Raw genomic sequence first — 17,081 nt, forward strand, 5'->3', positions numbered from 1 at the left:
GAGTGGGAAAGCAACAGAAGTTGGAAACACCTTTCTTTGGAATTTCATGCTGTAGAGAATTTTCTACTCTACTTTGAAGTTCTCATCAGGTTTGTGTCTTGAAAATCTGTGCCATGAGATAATGCTGCTGCTGTTCATCAAGAAAGCTGGAAGTATTGTTTTCACCCAGACTTGTTTGCTCTTCCTCTATCCTTAGATAGCTTTTTAAATGTGAGTATTTTTGAAAGCTACCTTATTTTAGTGGAGCAGCAAGAATAATTGATTTGGAGATTTAAAGAGCCTACAGTCACAGTTAGAAACATTAACAGAGAAGAAAGATGTGATGTTGTTGCCTGATAAACAGTCAAATTTGAAATATGCTAGTTTGTTGCAAGTTAAACTTTCTTCTGTCTACAAGGATTTTATTTTGTGGTTCTTAGAAGCATCAAACAATATGTGATGAAGATTTTAAAGCTATTTATCTGTAGATGACATTTATAAAAGTATCATTTTGAACTATTGTACTTTAAGAATTTTTTAAGCATCAAGCATGCAGAGTTTAACCTAGTTATTTGACAGGTAGAAAATCTGTCCTATAATTTTTGAATATCTAAGTTTCTAATTGTTTGGGAATGGTTTCAGTATACTTTTATTTTGTTAACGCCCAATTTCATTTGCTGAAAAGCAGAAAATTTTTTCTTAATATAATAAAAGAGAAATACTTAGGAAAATCCTAAATTGTTGCTCTTAGGTGAGAGTAACATTTTCTGAAGAGCTTTTGTGCCAGCTTGTTTTCAAAGACTAACCTGATGGTTTTATTTTCCATATAGTGACCCAGATCGAGATTAGAAATAGTAGATCTATTAAATTTAAAGTTTGCCAAAAGAAGTATTTAGAAGCACTATATATTCTATAGATATATAGATATAAATAATATCTTTAGCTGGTAGTTTTAACTTTCCAGTTCTTTCAATAATTGAAATGCTGATCTATATCGTTTTTATTTTCTGAGGTCAGTTTAAGGCTTTATTCTGTTAAAGTGACATCATATGTTAAAATAGCCTTTTGTATACTATACCTATCATTTCTGTCAGTATTTTAGAAGATTTATAGTGTAGACAATATGAAAATGAAGTTTGATTGTTTGTTTTCCAGTGTTAGGAATTGAATTCGGGGTGTTCTACCACTGAGGTATATCTCCTGTCCTTTTTATTATTAATTTTGAGACAGGGTCTCCCTAAGTTGCTGATGCTGACTTCAAACTTACCATCCTCCCGCCTCAGCCTCCCTGGTTGGGATTACAGGCATGAACCACCACACCCAGCTTGAAAGCTCTTATTATAAAGCTTAAATTGTTGAAAGATAGCAATAATATACAGCTTAAGGTATCGAGGCATGATGTTTTGGAGCTTAGTAGTAATCAAAGATAATTGATGATTCATATTTAAATTGTTTCTGTTCAACTAGTAGATAGTCAAGTTCGTTATTTTCTGAAATAAATTGGTTAAAATGACATTTTAAAGTGTTATTTTAAAGATTAAAGAAGTAAATATTGGTTAAAGTTTTTTTTTTTTAACAGATTTAACACTTGGTATATTTAGAACTAGGTATTCTCATGTAGTCTTGATTTTTCACATGAACATAAGACAACTGCTACATATTTTTTAATTAATAGACTATATTTTAGAATAGTTTTAGACTTACAGAACATACTTTAACATGAAATATTGGAAAACTCATAAGTAGTAAAATTTAGCAAAAGTTAATTTGTGGAGTAGTTTTGTTTTGTTGTTTCACAGAGGTCCTGATTTAGAGCACAGTTGAAGAAAATGTTGGTTTACATTCTTTGAGTAGTTCATTTTTAAATTTCTGGGCCAATTCGAATTATGCCCAGCTCCTTTAACCTGTGAAATAAGTCAGTTATGACATAGCATGACCAAAATAAAACAGTAAAAATCTAACTGTGTTTTTTACTTGGTGAATGATTCCTTTAAAATATTTTTTGTTGTGTTTAGACAATGTAATGTTAGGACTAATTAGATGTCCTTCCATACTGACTGTGCCTGTCTGGTTCTGCACAAGCTGGCTCTGGATTTTCTGCAGAGCAGAGGTTTATCTACAAGTGCTGATTTATTCAGCAGCATGCTGACCAGTTACTGTCACCATCGGCTTTCTCTTGGTCTTTCTCAGGCCCATCTTCTTTCCTAGCTCCCAGTTATTTCACCTCTTGAAAGTCGATGCTCCACCGTGTCACACATCCTCAGCATTGCCCTCTGCAGCTCTGTGGATGCCGACAGTGCTCACATTGTTGAGTCTTGTGCACTTGCTGTGCATGATACTGATAATGCCAGTGGTAGAGTGGAGGAAGAATAAGGAACCAGCCCTTGACGGTGCACGTCCCGCAGGGTCAGGATTCCTGAAGGTGTTCCCCACACCCTCCTCTTATTGGTGTGTCTGCCTGCCTGACACCTCCCTGCACCCCAGAATCATCCAGCCCAGTGCCTCTGAGAGGGGTAAATCTTAGAAGGACCTTTTCAGTGTCTTAGATTAGAGGACCTTCTATTCTTTTTTTTTTTGGCAGTGCTGGGGAATTAACCCAGGGCCTCGCAAGGCAAGCACTCTACCAACTGAGCTATCTCCCCAGCCCGACCTTCCATTTTTCTGTGAGCCTATTTTGGTAAATTAGATCTTGTAGAGCAGGGACTGGGACAGGACCACCTGTGGGCCAACTGTGGCCGCCGCCTAGTTTTGTATGTGAAATTTGATTGGAATTCAGTCACATCTGTTTATTTACCTGTTTATCGCTGCCTTTGTGTTAAGGTGACTGAATGGAGTAGTTGTGTCAGAGACGATATGGTCCACAAAGCCTAAAATGTTTGTTTACTGTCTTATTCTTTTATAGAAAGAGTTTAGCTGGATTTTCTGTTTTATTTGTATAAATTGTACACAATATTTTCTTGTCTTTCCATAATGTCTAGATTTGAAATTATACCTTCCTTTTTCATTTCTAGTATTGTTATCTCTTCTTTTTGTTCCCATTGCTTGGGGTTGCTAAGATTTCATTTGACGTATTGGCAAAAATATTATCTTGGTATCCACGTGCTCTGCAACAATTTAAGCATGTATAAGAAATATCTTAATTTTAGAAAAATCATTTCTTTTTTTTTTTTCATTTTCATATTAAAATGTTAGCTATTTCCATATAAGCATGCCTTGAGCTTACAGGTTCACCCTTAAAGCAACTGATTTCTATTTGTATCTTTACTGATTCCTTCTTTCTGCTTCTTTTACTGCTTTTTTTGCATTCTTGAGTTGGATGCTTTATATTCTTTTTCATTTGTTGGAAATAATTAGGCTATGAATTTTTCTTTGAGTGTTGGTTTAGCTGTGTCTAAAAATGTATTTAGTGTTTTACTGTTATTTTTTTAATAACCCTGCAGTTTTGGTATTTATTTCCTCTTCAACTCATATTTATTTAAGGCAGCTTTATGTACAAGTTTTGTCATTTCTGGTGATGTTGTATTGCAATCCAGAAATTTTACCTGTATTTTTATTCTCTTTTATTTATTAGTGTTTGTGTGTGTGTGTGTGTGTGTGTTAATTTTTGACTTTCATGGGTGCTTGTCAAAAAGATACTTCCTAACTGCTGTCAAGGTACATGGTTTTGCTTTTTTGAGTCTTTTTCTCTCTCCATTTGATTTACATGTTTTGGTACTATGAGCTTTGGCATATAAAAGTTCTTACTTGCTCATTTTTTTTTTTTTTTAACTTGTTTTGTTAATATAAAATTCATCTTTTGTAATGCTTCTCTTTGGAATTTTCTCTTGTCTGATATTAATTCTGTTTTCATTTTAACTTTTCTTAGTGGTATATATTCCTCTATGCTCCCCCCTTCCTGCATTGTTTTAAGAGTACTTTTTGCAAAGTATTTGCCTTAAGTATGTTTTTCTTCTCTTAACCCATTAAAAAAGTTTTGTCTTTTAACAAATGAATTTTACTCCTTTATGTTTATTGTAATTACAGGTATTTTGAAACTTATTCTTAATATCTTTTGTGTTTTGTATTAACCACAATTTTGATTTTTTTCAAATTTCATTTCCTTTGTCTTTTAAATGGAAAAATTTCTAATTTCATTTTTTTCTCCTATTAATGGTTTAGGTGCTTACTGACATAATTTATTTTTTAAAACTATGCATAATATAATAGTTAGAATTGTCCAGTATTTATATGTTACCCAGCAACTCTTTATCTCCTGTATTTACCCACTTTTAGCTTCTCCTTTATTCATTTTATATCAGGAATTCTACTTCAGAATATATAGTGAAAATTTAGGGTTAATAGTTACATTGTCTTAATTGCTTTGCTACTTTTAGCGAGTTTTTCTGGACCCAGAAGTGAGTTGCTTTCTCAGCCTGGTTTTCCATATGGTACTTTACTGCTGAAAAGTGCACCATTTATTTGAGTTTGAGGTAGGTGTGGCTTGAGTAGATATTGCTCTGAGTTCCTGGTCACTTTTGATTTAGTGTTAGGGTTCTTAAACATGTCTTCATGTAGGTCATTCACAGTGCTAGCCAACAGGCTATTTAAACAGAAATATTTAAATATTCATTCTTTGAATATTTAAAGATTATTTGCTTATTGCTCTTTCCCATGAATACCACATTGTTTTGGGTATAAATTTATTGTCACAATGTTTTTTTTTTGTTGTTGTTTATTTGTTTTTGTTTTAAAGAATCTTTTAGTCTTTCAGTTATGTCAAACAAGGTTATATTGCAGTAGCGGCTAACTACACAACCTTCAACTTACATTTAATTGCCAGACACCAGGCCAAGTCCACCATTATAAGCATGTAGAAGCTGAGTTAGTTTTCATGTTCCCCATGATTTCATAGTTACATGTACTTTATCTTCCTTTCATTTTGAGACACTTTAGAATATTCTAGTGCATTATTCTTATTTAATGTGTTTTTGATAACTAATATTTGCTTATTACCAAGTATGAGACACAAAGGAGAATGTGCATCATGGCTGTATATTGGGAACATCAAATTGTCTGGGTGACAATTTCAGTACATAAAGTAATTAGAACCAGAAAGCACTTGACAAATTATAAGAGGGTTGTCAGTGAACATCAAGAAGAATGGAAAGGAAGCCAAGCCATAGGTAGAATGCAGGTAATTTTTCACTGTAGAAAAACTGGTGTATTCCTTTAAAAATGAAAGTCACATTGAACCAAATAAGAGGCCAAGATCATTATTAAAAAAATAGTTAGCTGGGCTGAGGTTGTGGCTCAGTGGTAGAGCACTTCCCTCGCGTATGTGAGGCACTGGGTTCAATCCTCAAGCACCACATAAAAAATAAACAGTTACTGTGTTCATCTATAACTAAAAATATTTTTTAAAAAATATTTTTAAAATATTTTTATAAATATTTAAATGTGGTGGCTCGGACCTGTAATCTCACCTACTTGGGAACATGAGGCAGGGGGATCATAGTTTTAAGGCCAGTCTGGGAAACTTAGCAAGACCCCATCTCAAAAATATGTTAGTAGATTGAATCCACCAGATGTTCTGAGAAGGAAGACCATAAGGAGGTTGGGTTGATCCATGAAGAAGGGGAGGCTCCAGAGCTGAGAGTGGGCTAGAGGAAGCTGGTGACTATTATAAACCACACAGCTGACCAGGGCTCTAGTCGCAGTGTGGTGAACCTTACAGGCATTTGTAACTACTTAAGGTAGGTCACAGTAGTCGTTGTTATTAACTGAGTAGTTACAGTATTCTGGCCATTTGACCAAGTCTGTCCTTACTTTATGGAGGAGAAAGACACAGAGGTTATCCTGAGAGTGAGGATAGAGCCACTTCTAGGACTAGAACTCTTAACCTTTGAACAGAGAGTTTTCTCCAGGTATGTTCACAGTAGCTTGGAGGTGTTTCACTTCACTTATGTGTCAGTGGTATCTATGAAGATAGGTCAAAATTTCACAGAAATATTAAGCTGCTACAAGTGTATAAGTTCGTACTGTGCCAGTCCTTAAAGAATAGCCAGCATTTGTATACTCTTATGTTGTGTGCTTTGTAAGCATTGCACCTTCAGCCTTCGGAGAGCTCCGTAAGGTTTGGGATTCTCCCCAGTGCACAGTGGAGGTAACAGGTTCAGTTAGGTTTGTACAACTTGGCCTGAAGACCCAACCTGAGTCCCCCCCCCACACCAAAGCTCATGTAACATGCTATCTATAGACAAGTGTTTATTTCTCAGATTTGCTTAAAGCAGAGTATCCAAATTATTTCTCCAATTTTGATGAGTCTCACAGATTTCATTCTGTTTTCTTTGCACTTATGTCCATATTGTGAGTTTGTCTTTGGTTTAGACTTTATAGTTTGTCAATGAAAGACATTGTTAAATTTTCCATTTTTTGAGGAAACCAGCAGGTTTTCTTATATATTTGTTCTTTTCTTGTCTTCCACAGATTTACAATAGGGATAAACATTAAAAATGAAGCAGAATAGGAATAGTTACCAGAGAATTGATGATTCTTTTAGGATACAGACTCATTTATTCTTTGTTTTTGTTTTTTTTGTGTGTGTTTTGTTTTTCCAGTAGTAGGGATTGAATCCAGGGGTGCTCTACCACTGAGCTACATCCCCAGTCCTTTTTATTTTATATTTTGTATTTTGAGACAGGATCTCACTCAGTTTCCAAGGTTGGCCTCAAACTTGTGATCCTCCTACCTCAGCCTCCCAAGTGAGTAGCTGGGCTTATAGGCATGCGCCTCTGGGTCCAGCAGTACATTGATTATTTTGGTTATTTTGGTTAAGAATTCCATGGTTATGTAATAAATACCTGCTGATCACAGAGTAATATGGGAAGGAGATAGTGAGCATGAGTTATCATCCTGGACAGGAAGGCCACAGTTTCCATGCCCTTATGGAATAGGTTAGTCACTGGACGTAAAATTTGACTCCTGGCATTGATGTCCTCTAAGAAAACCCAAGTGCGTGAGTGAGACTGTTCCTGCACACTTCTGTTAGGATTGTTGTTTGTAGTGCCTTTGAATTTAGATGGCTTCCTATGAAGGTGTACTTTACTGGCTAATCTTCTCCACCCCTTCTCTTTTGTTGGGATTAGTGCCAGAACAGATAAAGCCCAGTGTAAGCCAGCCTCAGCCTGCCAACTCTAATAACGGCACTTCCACAGCAACCAGCACTAATAATAATGCCAAGCGAGCTACAGCCAACAATCAGCAGCAGCAGCAGCAGCAGCAACAGCAGCAGCAGCAGCAGCAGCAGCAGCCCCAGCAGCCGCCGCCGGCACCACTGCAGCAGCAGCAGCAGCAGCAGCAGCAGCAGCAGCAGCCACAGGCCTTGCCTCGGTATCCTCGAGAAGTACCTCCACGATTTCGCCACCAGGAACATAAGCAGCTTCTAAAGAGGGGTCAGCATTTTCCTGTCATAGCAGCAAACCTGGGATCTGCTGCTAAGGTGTTAAGCAGCCAGTCAGAAAGCAGTGCTGTAACAAATCAGCAGCCACAAAATAACGGAGAGGTGCAGAACAGCAAAGACGAGTCAGGTGAGAGAAGGCATTTCTTACGAGACTCAGACTTCAGCATCGTTAGCAGCGTAGCAAGCTTACACGTCATGGCTTTTTGGTGCTGTATTTGTGTTTCTCAAATCTGGACTTTTATTTAAAAATCCCCATACAGGGAATTCCAAGTAGAGAATCTTAAAATGTTTGCTGTAAGTTACCTGCCCTCCTACTTTGAAAACGAATATTTTAATCTCCTACTCTCCCTTTAGGGTCTACCCATTTTAACAAGAAGCTTTTAGCTAAAATAGGCTGTAAGACTCTGGCTAAACTTGAGTACTCTCTCCACCCAGTCATGTGCTGTGCAGTTATGCATATTATTGCATTTGATCCTGTACAACCCCGTGAGATGTCACTTTCTTATCACTCTGTCTCCTGATTGCCCTAGGTAGTTACTCACTTCTGCCTCCATGCTTCCTTATGTATACCAAGTATTGCGCTGTACATCATACCGTATTATGGTGTTTCACAGCTTACAAGTAGCAGACGCTGGGCTCATCAAGATCTGTCTGACTCTACCAAACTGTGGTTTGGGAACATACTGATGTGATAGGTAAAGAGGAAGAGGACACAGAGGTGACTTTTCTAGCATGGGTAGCACATTTTCATTGGGAATGATACAAATTTATCATCCTGAGTTCAGATCTAATCTTCACTCCCCTAGTCATGTAGTACCTGTGTGAGACTGGCCAAATAACTATTGTGACCTTCTTTCTTAATCTCTAGTGTAGACTGTAGTGCCCAACCCTGTGGTTTCTCTGAGGTCTAAATTTAATGTTATGTTAAAGCAACTAACTTAGTGCCTAATGTTAAGAAACTGAATAAATTATCTTCCCCATAACATTTATAGAAAGGCGTGCACTCTTCTTATATATTACATCTAATGCCAAGTAGTAGGCAGGTAGTAAATCGAATCTCATTTGGAAAGTCAGGTTTAATGTATTGGTTATCAGCAGAATAAAAAATGTAGTTAAAACCTTGGCAGAGATGATTTATACAATAAATGCTTAAGTATGCTCAACTGTGGGCTAAGGAAGATGGTATAATTAAGAAAACAAACAGCAAGGCTGCCATATAGTATATTTAGAAAATTGTCAAGTATGCTTTTTCAGTTTTGGAAATGAAAGAGCAAAGCTGTTTCTGAAATGGAAACAACAGAAATATAAGAATCTTGTTTCTCAAAAATGAGGATGAATCTGAAAAAACCCAAACGCATTGTAGGCATACGTTCGGATGAGAAGAAAACCTAAGGTGTGGGCATAGGAAGAAGTCTTCAAAAAGCCTTAGAGGGAAAAACATCCCACCTGTTTTTAAAAGAACATCACAAGGTGGACGGCATTGATGTGGAGGTTAAGATGGAAGTCAGGAGGATGCAGTGATCAGTTTGAAATTAAATGCCAAAGCAGTTAGAGAATGTAGATGATGAAGCAAAAGCATCTGAAAGAATCAGATTTGCAGTGTTATCTTCCAAAAAATATTTGTGAATTTCCTTCTATCAGCATATTTCACATATTTACATTACAATATCTTTACATGTGCTTCTAGCAGTGGCAATAGAAACTGCAGAACGGGCCCTTAGGAGTCATGAGTCTTGGAGGGGCCAGTCTGTCCCACTCCTAAAGAGTTATCAATGCTAATAATGATGACCCAGTGACTGATTTTTATGGGGTGCTTACTCTAATCCAAATGCTATATTAGCTCATTTAATTCTTGTGTTACAGATTAGGTCTTGTCATCTTCTCTTTACAGACTAAAAAGTAGCCTGGTAGTCGGTGAAGAACAGTGTACTAAGCCATATAAATAGCACGAGCCCAGATACGTGAAAATTGTGGTTGACAATAACTACAGGAGTTCAGAATTGTGGGAACATGTTTTTGTCTATTTGTATTTGGCTTTCTTTGAACAGAGATGGTTAATGAAGTGGATTTAGCACTTCAGTGAATTTCTATGCATCACACACATTAATTTATTTTAGGTTTTCATGCTAAAAAGGAGCAGTGTTAGATACACCCTCTTTTCCCCTTTTAATACATCTCTCATTCATTCAGTGTTGTCAGTACAAGGTTAGTACCTAGACAAGATTAGATAGTTCATAAATCAGAAGTCGTAAACTAAATGCCTTCATGGGCCAGCAGGTAAGTGAAGTAAATGACGGAAAGGGGTGATGGGAATTGTGGTCAGTGTGTTATTGATTTTGTACTCTTCCTAAATACTTATGCCTTTTAATTTTTATTTTTGGTAGGACCCCTTTCATGGTCAGACAACTCTGCAGGCTGAGCCCTGGCCTGCCATTTTGTGACTGTGCTTCAAACATTTATTAGACCTTTAATTTAGACCTAAGATCTTTTTTTTGCAGTTGACTTCTTGGTACTCTGACAAGCCCAGATAACTCTGAATTCAGGGGCCAATGCAATAAAGCATTTCAGGGGGACTACTGTGCTCAGCAGACCAGCCAACAATGTTGTTCCTTTGGGGCAAAACATTCTGTTTCACTCTTTGTCATCCAACATAATCCATAGAGAAATAAATTAGACTAGAATAGTGAACACTAAAACTAATATTACCTTCCACCCAGATCCCGTGGTTGTTGGAATAGTCCCACCTGGACCTCACAGACAGTGTACTCATTGTCTGTTTTTTTCTTTCATATGTGCGTGCATAAACACATATGTGCTTGGTGCAGTGGCACATGTCTGTAATTAATCCCAGTGACTCCTGAGGCTGAGGCAGGAAGGTTACAAGTTCAAGGATAGCCTTGGTAACTTAGTGAGACCCTGTCGCAACATAAAAATAAAAACGGGCTGGGGGGTGTAGCTCAGGGATAGCCCCTGGGCCAAATCCTCTATTACACACACAAATGTTCATTATGGTTGAGTCATTTGAGAGTAAGTAACAAACATGCCCTAGTAGCTACCCTAAAAGTAAGGATAGTTTTCTATACAACCATGATATCATAATCACCCCTAGGCGAAAGAATATCAGGGGGCTGGAGCTGTACCTTAGTGACAGAGCACTTGCCTGGCACACGGGAGGCACTGGGCTCTGTGCTTAGCATCACATTAAAATAAAGGCATGTTGTCCACCTACAACTAAAATAATAATAATAATTTTAAAAATAATAATTAAAACATATCAGCAGTTCAACAGTGTCTCCTCATAGTTCATGTTCACCTTCCTGCCGGTCGTCCCAAGAATGTGTTTTTGTTTGTTTGTTCACAGTGTGATCCATTTGTATAACAAAGCCTGCAAAATAATATCACGTATTATTTAGGGATGAATGAAATACGAAAGTTTACGTGAGCGATTACCTCTGGGTTATCTAGAGGGAAGGAAAGAGCTGTAAATCAGAGAGGGATGCAGGGAGTCCTTTCCTGTATACTAGCAGTGTATTTCTTCAGGTAGGGATGCTTGAGCATTTTATACATCATTCTTTTTTCCTTTAACCAGTGAAAAATATACCTGTACTTAGGGAGGGATCTGTGGGAGTGGCTTAAAGATTCCGGGACATCTCGAAGGCTACAGTGTCCATGCACCTGGCAGTTGCGTTGGTGTTTTCAGCGCAGTGCAGCCTCTCTGCTGTCTTGTAACTTGTGTGTCTGGCTCTCCGCTTGCACCTTCCATTTCGTCTGTAAACATGCTCAAGTCTGTGTTCCCTGTGACAAAGCGGTCCTTCGAATCCCCATACTCTTGAGCTCTTGCAGAATCTCCTTTCTCAGAGTCCTTGAGGGGATCGACTGCTGGCAGTCTCATGCATTTGCCTTAATCCCCTGGAATCCAACTCCTGCTCACTTGACTAAAATAGCTCTTATAAAGTCACTGATCTTCTGGATTTGTAATCAAGACTAAAAAACATTACAGTTGTAGTTAGAAGACAGTCTGTTCTGTCTTAATAGGTCCCGTCCCTGCCATGTGCCTCTTCTTCCCTGAAGGTCTTGTTTCCTCAGACCTGTTCCTCTTCTGTGTTCCACCTTTTCTTTGACCAGCTCCAGATTTTACTACTTGCCGTATTGTTGTTTCACATCTCCCAGAGTTTTAGCTGACTTTCCCTGGGGTGTCTTCAGCTGATTTTGGAACCCTCAGACTCAGAGGGTTCAAACTTAAACTCATTATCTTGCCCCATACCACTTCCTCTGTCTGGATTCCCTTGCTCAAAAGTCAGCGTACCCATTCATCCAGTAACCCTTCTAAAACCCTGAAATCAAGCTCAAGCTCTTCCTTTCTTAAAGTGTCCCATAAGCCAGCAGTTCACCATGCTGTACGAGTTTTAACCTCAAATACTAGGTTTTTTGTTTTTGTTTTGAACTTCTTTCCTCTGTCTCATGCCAGTTGCCGTGGTTGAGGTACTCACCATTTGGTCTAAAGTAAAATCCCCAAGAATATCTTTTTCTCTACCATCCTTACCCCACTTGTCAAACTGGACACCAGTCATGACCCATGTGTTGCATTTGGTTGTGTTATTATTTCTCTCATCTTCAATCTAGAATCACTGTTGGCTTATGACCTCTGTTAGTCCAGTTTTATTGAAAGGCTGCCATGCCCGGTGATTTCATATTGTTTGTGACTGCTTTTAAGTTACACTGGCCCACAAAAATATTTATTAACTGGACCTTTACATAAAATGTTTGGTGACCCTGCACCAAAGGCTAAAGTAACCAAAAGAGACATCCTGAACTTTGTCACTTTTAGGAGCTATTTGAAATTAAGGTTCTCTCATATTCTCAGTGGTATATCTCATACTCTGTGGAAACACTGTAAAATCTAAAAATTATTTACTTCTGAAGCTCTTCTTTCTGTCGAAATTTAAAGTCTAAAGGTAGGAAAGCAAATAATTTGACTATTTTGTTACATGCTATGTATTTTGTAAGAAAAACACAAGAACTTGCATCAGTCTAAATTCTTCCCAAACATGCTGTTTATTATCACTTGAATTATCACCAGTCTTTGCTTCCCCTTTAATCTCTTCAAATAGATATCCTATAATACACTACTGTGTGTGTGCACGTGTGCGTGTGTACATGTGCGTGTGTGTTTGCATGCGCGTGTGCATTTGCAGTGCTGGGGATTGAATCCAGGGGTGCTTGACCCCTGAGATATACACCCCAGCCCTTTATTTTTTGAGACTCACTAAGTTGCTGAGGCTGTCCTTGAACTTGTGATCCTCCTGCCTTTGCTTCCCAAGTTGCCAGGCTTACAGTTGTGCACCACCAGTCCTGGCTATGTTCTTTTTTTTTTTTTTTTTTTTTAAAAAACCTCCTAATTTTTTAGTTGTAGAAGGTCACAATACCTTTCCTTTATTTATTTATTTGTTCATTTTTATGTGGTGCTGAGGATGGAACCCAGTGCCTGACAACTGCTGAGCAAGCGCTCTACCACGAGCCACACTCCATCCCGACTGCATTCTTTTTGAGGTGTGATACTAGAGCTGCCCCTTCCTCTTCTGATGATTAGGTGTGAGAGTAGGATGATGCTGATGGCACTCTGGATTTCAGATATTTCTAAGTAACATGCAGCCTTCTAAATCTTAGTTTGTCTACAGCATAGTACAGTTTGTAAAAATTTGTATTTTGCATTAAACTAAAAAAACCTGCTCTTTTGCATTAGCACAGAAATTTACAGTCTTAATGTTTTTATTTCCTGGGATAAAGTAGTGATGATCTACTTAATGGTATTCCTATATACTTATCCTCAGATAATTTTGAACACTGGGTTTTGGTTTTCTTGTCTGAAAAGGGAAGTACATTATTTCACTTCTTCAACTCTGAAATACCCTCTGTCCCTGTGAAATGTGATTTCTGAGGATGCATGTTCTTTTCCCTCCTTTAGTTGAAATTGTGTATTTCCCCTCCATACTATTTATCTTTCTAAACTATAACTTTTTTCATAACCAAAAGTGCTTTATGACTTATCCTTGATATACAGTTTTTAGAATGGTCTTTAGTTTAGGTTTTGTTGAAATTCAAGTAGCATCAAGAATAAATGGGATTTTAGCTAATAATTACCCATGGTCTCTCCTTACTTTCCTAAAGGAAAATATAGCAAAAGACAGGTTTAGTTTACTGCCACTGGCTCCAAAACCAGCACTAGACTAGAATCTGGCAACATTTTTTTACTAGTATAAAGGTAACAGAACTCTTTTGCAGAATATATTCTAGTGTTTGCTTTTTTGCTTTTCTTTATTCTCATATTAAAAGGTCTCATTTTAAAAAAATAAGTAGTCTAACCTATGGTTACTTTTGTGGTTTCTTTGCTTTTGTATATAAAAAATGCTCTTCATGGTTTCATCTTTGGCCATTATGCTTTTCTTTCCCCCCCAGTGGTCATGATCGAACCCAGGGCTTTGGGCATACTTTTGGGCATTTGGTATTATTTTGGCTATATTGTCTCATTTGAAAATATTTTTTGAGTACTGACTTTCTCCCCCACATTTAAAACACTAACCTTGACATATGCTTGGCTTGTCCTGGTTTTTCTGTTTAATATAAATGTTTGCAGTGCCGTTTAACTGCTGCCTGATAGTGTGAATTCCCTCCCTTGTCAGTTCTGTTTGAGATTTATTGGGGCGTGGCAGTAGAGTTAGACTTCCATTTTTTAACATGAATCTTAAAGTCACTTTTAATTATATTGCGTGGTTAATATGTTTAACAGTTTCTTATAATTAAACTTGGAGAATTGTTACATTTTCCTATCTTAAGAACAAGTTTATATACATAATCAAGTTGTCTTCTGTGACCTGCAATAAAATTTAATCATGTGGAGTTTAAGTATTTTTATGAGTATATTCCAAGTGATTTTATGAGTCTTACTGATTAGGATCTTTTTTCCATCACATTTTCTCATTGGAAATGGCTACAGGAAAACTTATTATTTTTTACATGTTGGTCTTTCTGATCTTTGTTAATTTCTCTCTCATTTGGGGTCCTATTTCCTGGGTTCATATTTCCAGTACAGGGTTAAAGAGTGTGCATGAGGGCATCCTTGACTTTCTCCTATTATGTGGGGTGCCGCTGATCCTTTATTGTTAAATTCTGGGTCCGTTTTTTTAAATTTTTGATTGAGTAGTTTTGTTTTAGATGCCCAATCTCCTCTTTTTACTCTCACTTTATAAAATTGACAACACACGTGGCAAATAATGGCCGCAGAAATACCTTGGCAGTGGTCCAGGAGAGGCTCAGGTGATGAGTGAGGGATGTGTTCCAGTTTCGGAGGAAGATGGATGGATCAAGACTTGGTTACGTTTGGGATTTTCTGTACACAGCCAGAGATAAAGGACCAATCTTGGGTTTTAGAAACTCTGAGTTGAGGAAAAAAAGGAGAGTTGTATCCCTCCTTCTTTGGGAGGAGACATCTCTTGGTATAAATCCAGTTATCAGTGTGTGCCTGATATCAAGGAGGGGATTTAGGTAAGCAAGTTCTATGATTTCTCACATTCTTCACGAGGGAGACCTGGTAAAATGAAAAACATGTTCTGGAGATTGAGCAGATAAATGATGCTAATCTCTAACATGCATTAATTAATGATAATAATGGCCTTCATTTATTCAGTGTTATATGGAGCAGATGTGGTTTACAGTTGTTGATCATTTAATCCTCATAACACTTGCATTGGGTTGGTTCTGTTACGGTTTTTACTTTGCAGATGAAGGAACTGAGCAGAGATCCTGCCTGTGATCATACAGGTAGTAGTAGGTGATAGAATGCCTCAGTCCGCGTTTTCAGTCACTACCTATCTTGCTGACAACACGAGCGAATGCTTTGCATGAGATGGTACACTCAGCACAGTAACTCCGTTAGGAAGTATCCCTGCTTCACAGATTTTTGGATAGAAGTCCACTACATAAAATTCAGACTTAAGTCGGAATGTCTCTAGGGGCTCATCCATATTTGTAGTCACCTTACTTCATGAAGGTTTCTGACAAATCTTGCTTGATTTCCACAGTTAACCTTTGAATGGTGATTTTTTTTTTTCATCTGCAGAGCAAAGGCAGTGCCTAGGCGGTGGGGTTGTTCCAGCTCTTCAAGGATGAAAGTATGTTAAAGCTCACGACATGTAGCACCGAGCGCTAAACATCTGTTAGTGGTGCTGGTGTGGATGTCGTTGTGCCGGTGATTCGTTTTCACTCAGTGAGATTGATTTTTTAGTACCCTTTATTTTGTGAAAATTCCTTTTCATGAGCACTGAGTGACAACAAACTTCCTCTGACAGTTTAACAACATGATTCCTAAACGGGGAATGGAAATTAGAGTCACCTTTGAAGCTTTAAAATACATATTTGGTGAATTACATACACATTTCTGGTCTCAGTAGTCCTTTTTCCTGCCAATCTTTCTGGCTTTTACTCCTTAACAGTACAAACTTTGAGAGAAAGTTTACCAGCAGAATCTGATTTTCTGTATTAGCAAAACACCCTAATAGCACTTTAGATTTATTTCCTAGGCCTAAAACCCTTTGAGATTGTTCATTAAGTGTGGAATATGCTGGGTGTGGTGGCACATGCCTGTAATCCCAGAGTCGGGAGGCTGAGGCATGAGCACTGTGAGTTCAAAGCCAGCCTCAGCAACTTAGCGAGGCCCTAGTTCAGTCCCCAGAACCAAAAAAAAAAAAAGCGTGGGACATGATTTGAGTGTGTGCATTTAGAAGCTGTCCATGCGATTCCGTCTCTTATTCTAGTGGAGAACTGCACCACAAGCAACCCCCTCAAGACAGACTGAACGCACACATCTTACGTAGGTTTATATCCCTGAGGAAGGTCTTCCTACCAGATCCTTAAGCATAATGAGAATAAAGAACCAGGGAATCATCAGAAACATCGGGACTGCCTGGCCTGTAGTGAAATAACTAGACAATAAAACAGCAGAGAATCTAAGATTATAGGATTAAATGACTGGTCATTTATGGTCCTTAATGTCAGCAGCTGACTTTTTGATCATGATAATTTGGTGATCTTCATATATCAATCTTTGTTTTTTCTGTTGTCTCTTGTAATAAACTTGGCTACACAGGTAAATCAAGAAACTTTGAGTTAAACTGAAAGTAATTCTTGCTGAATACAGTATTTTATTTGAATATAGATGCTGATGAAATGGAAATACAATGGAAAAGACTTTGGAATTCTTATGAACTGAAAAGAGTTGTGTGGACAGACTATTCTAGAAACATAGGATGGGAAAAGGACCTGTAATATATTGTTAATATAATTGATCAGGTTTAGTCTGCTTTACCCAATCTCATCTCAGCCTTTTCTCTCCCACATCCAGCCTCTGAGTCTGGGTTGCTCTGTTACCATTTAATACATCACTACCACCAGTCCCTCTGATGTCAGAATTCTTTTACTGGCTGGTATGTTAACAGTTTGTTCATTCAGCAAATGTATATTGAGGAACTGTTATGTTCTAGGGCCTTAGGATAATATTAACGAGCAAAGCTGCAAAACCCTCTGCCCGTATAAACTTACTGGGTATGGAAAGTTGGTGGCTTCAAGATAAGCAGTGTTCTTACAACCACCCTGCCAAGCGCCTTATCTC

General features: G+C 37.8%; 1 protein-coding gene across 12 annotated transcripts in view; it reads left to right on the forward strand.

Annotated features, from left to right (window-relative positions):
• Positions 1 to 17,081, forward strand: part of TNRC6A (trinucleotide repeat containing adaptor 6A) — a 148,682-nt gene that overhangs the window by 94,608 nt on the left and 36,993 nt on the right. For 8 of the 12 annotated variants that reach the window (XM_079121149.1, XM_079121146.1, XM_079121153.1 and 5 more), the window contains one exon: positions 7,104 to 7,544. The exons of 3 other annotated variants lie outside the window; for them this stretch is intronic. In XM_079121149.1, the coding sequence (XP_078977275.1) occupies positions 7,104 to 7,544 (441 nt within the window). Of the gene's footprint in view, positions 1 to 6,658; positions 6,720 to 7,103; positions 7,545 to 17,081 lie in introns of all 12 variants that reach the window. One more of the 12 variants, XM_079121156.1, reaches the window with a different exon arrangement.

This window comes from Sciurus vulgaris (assembly GCF_902686455.1).
Source record: "Sciurus vulgaris genome assembly, chromosome: 18".
Taxonomy (NCBI): domain Eukaryota; kingdom Metazoa; phylum Chordata; class Mammalia; order Rodentia; family Sciuridae; genus Sciurus; species Sciurus vulgaris.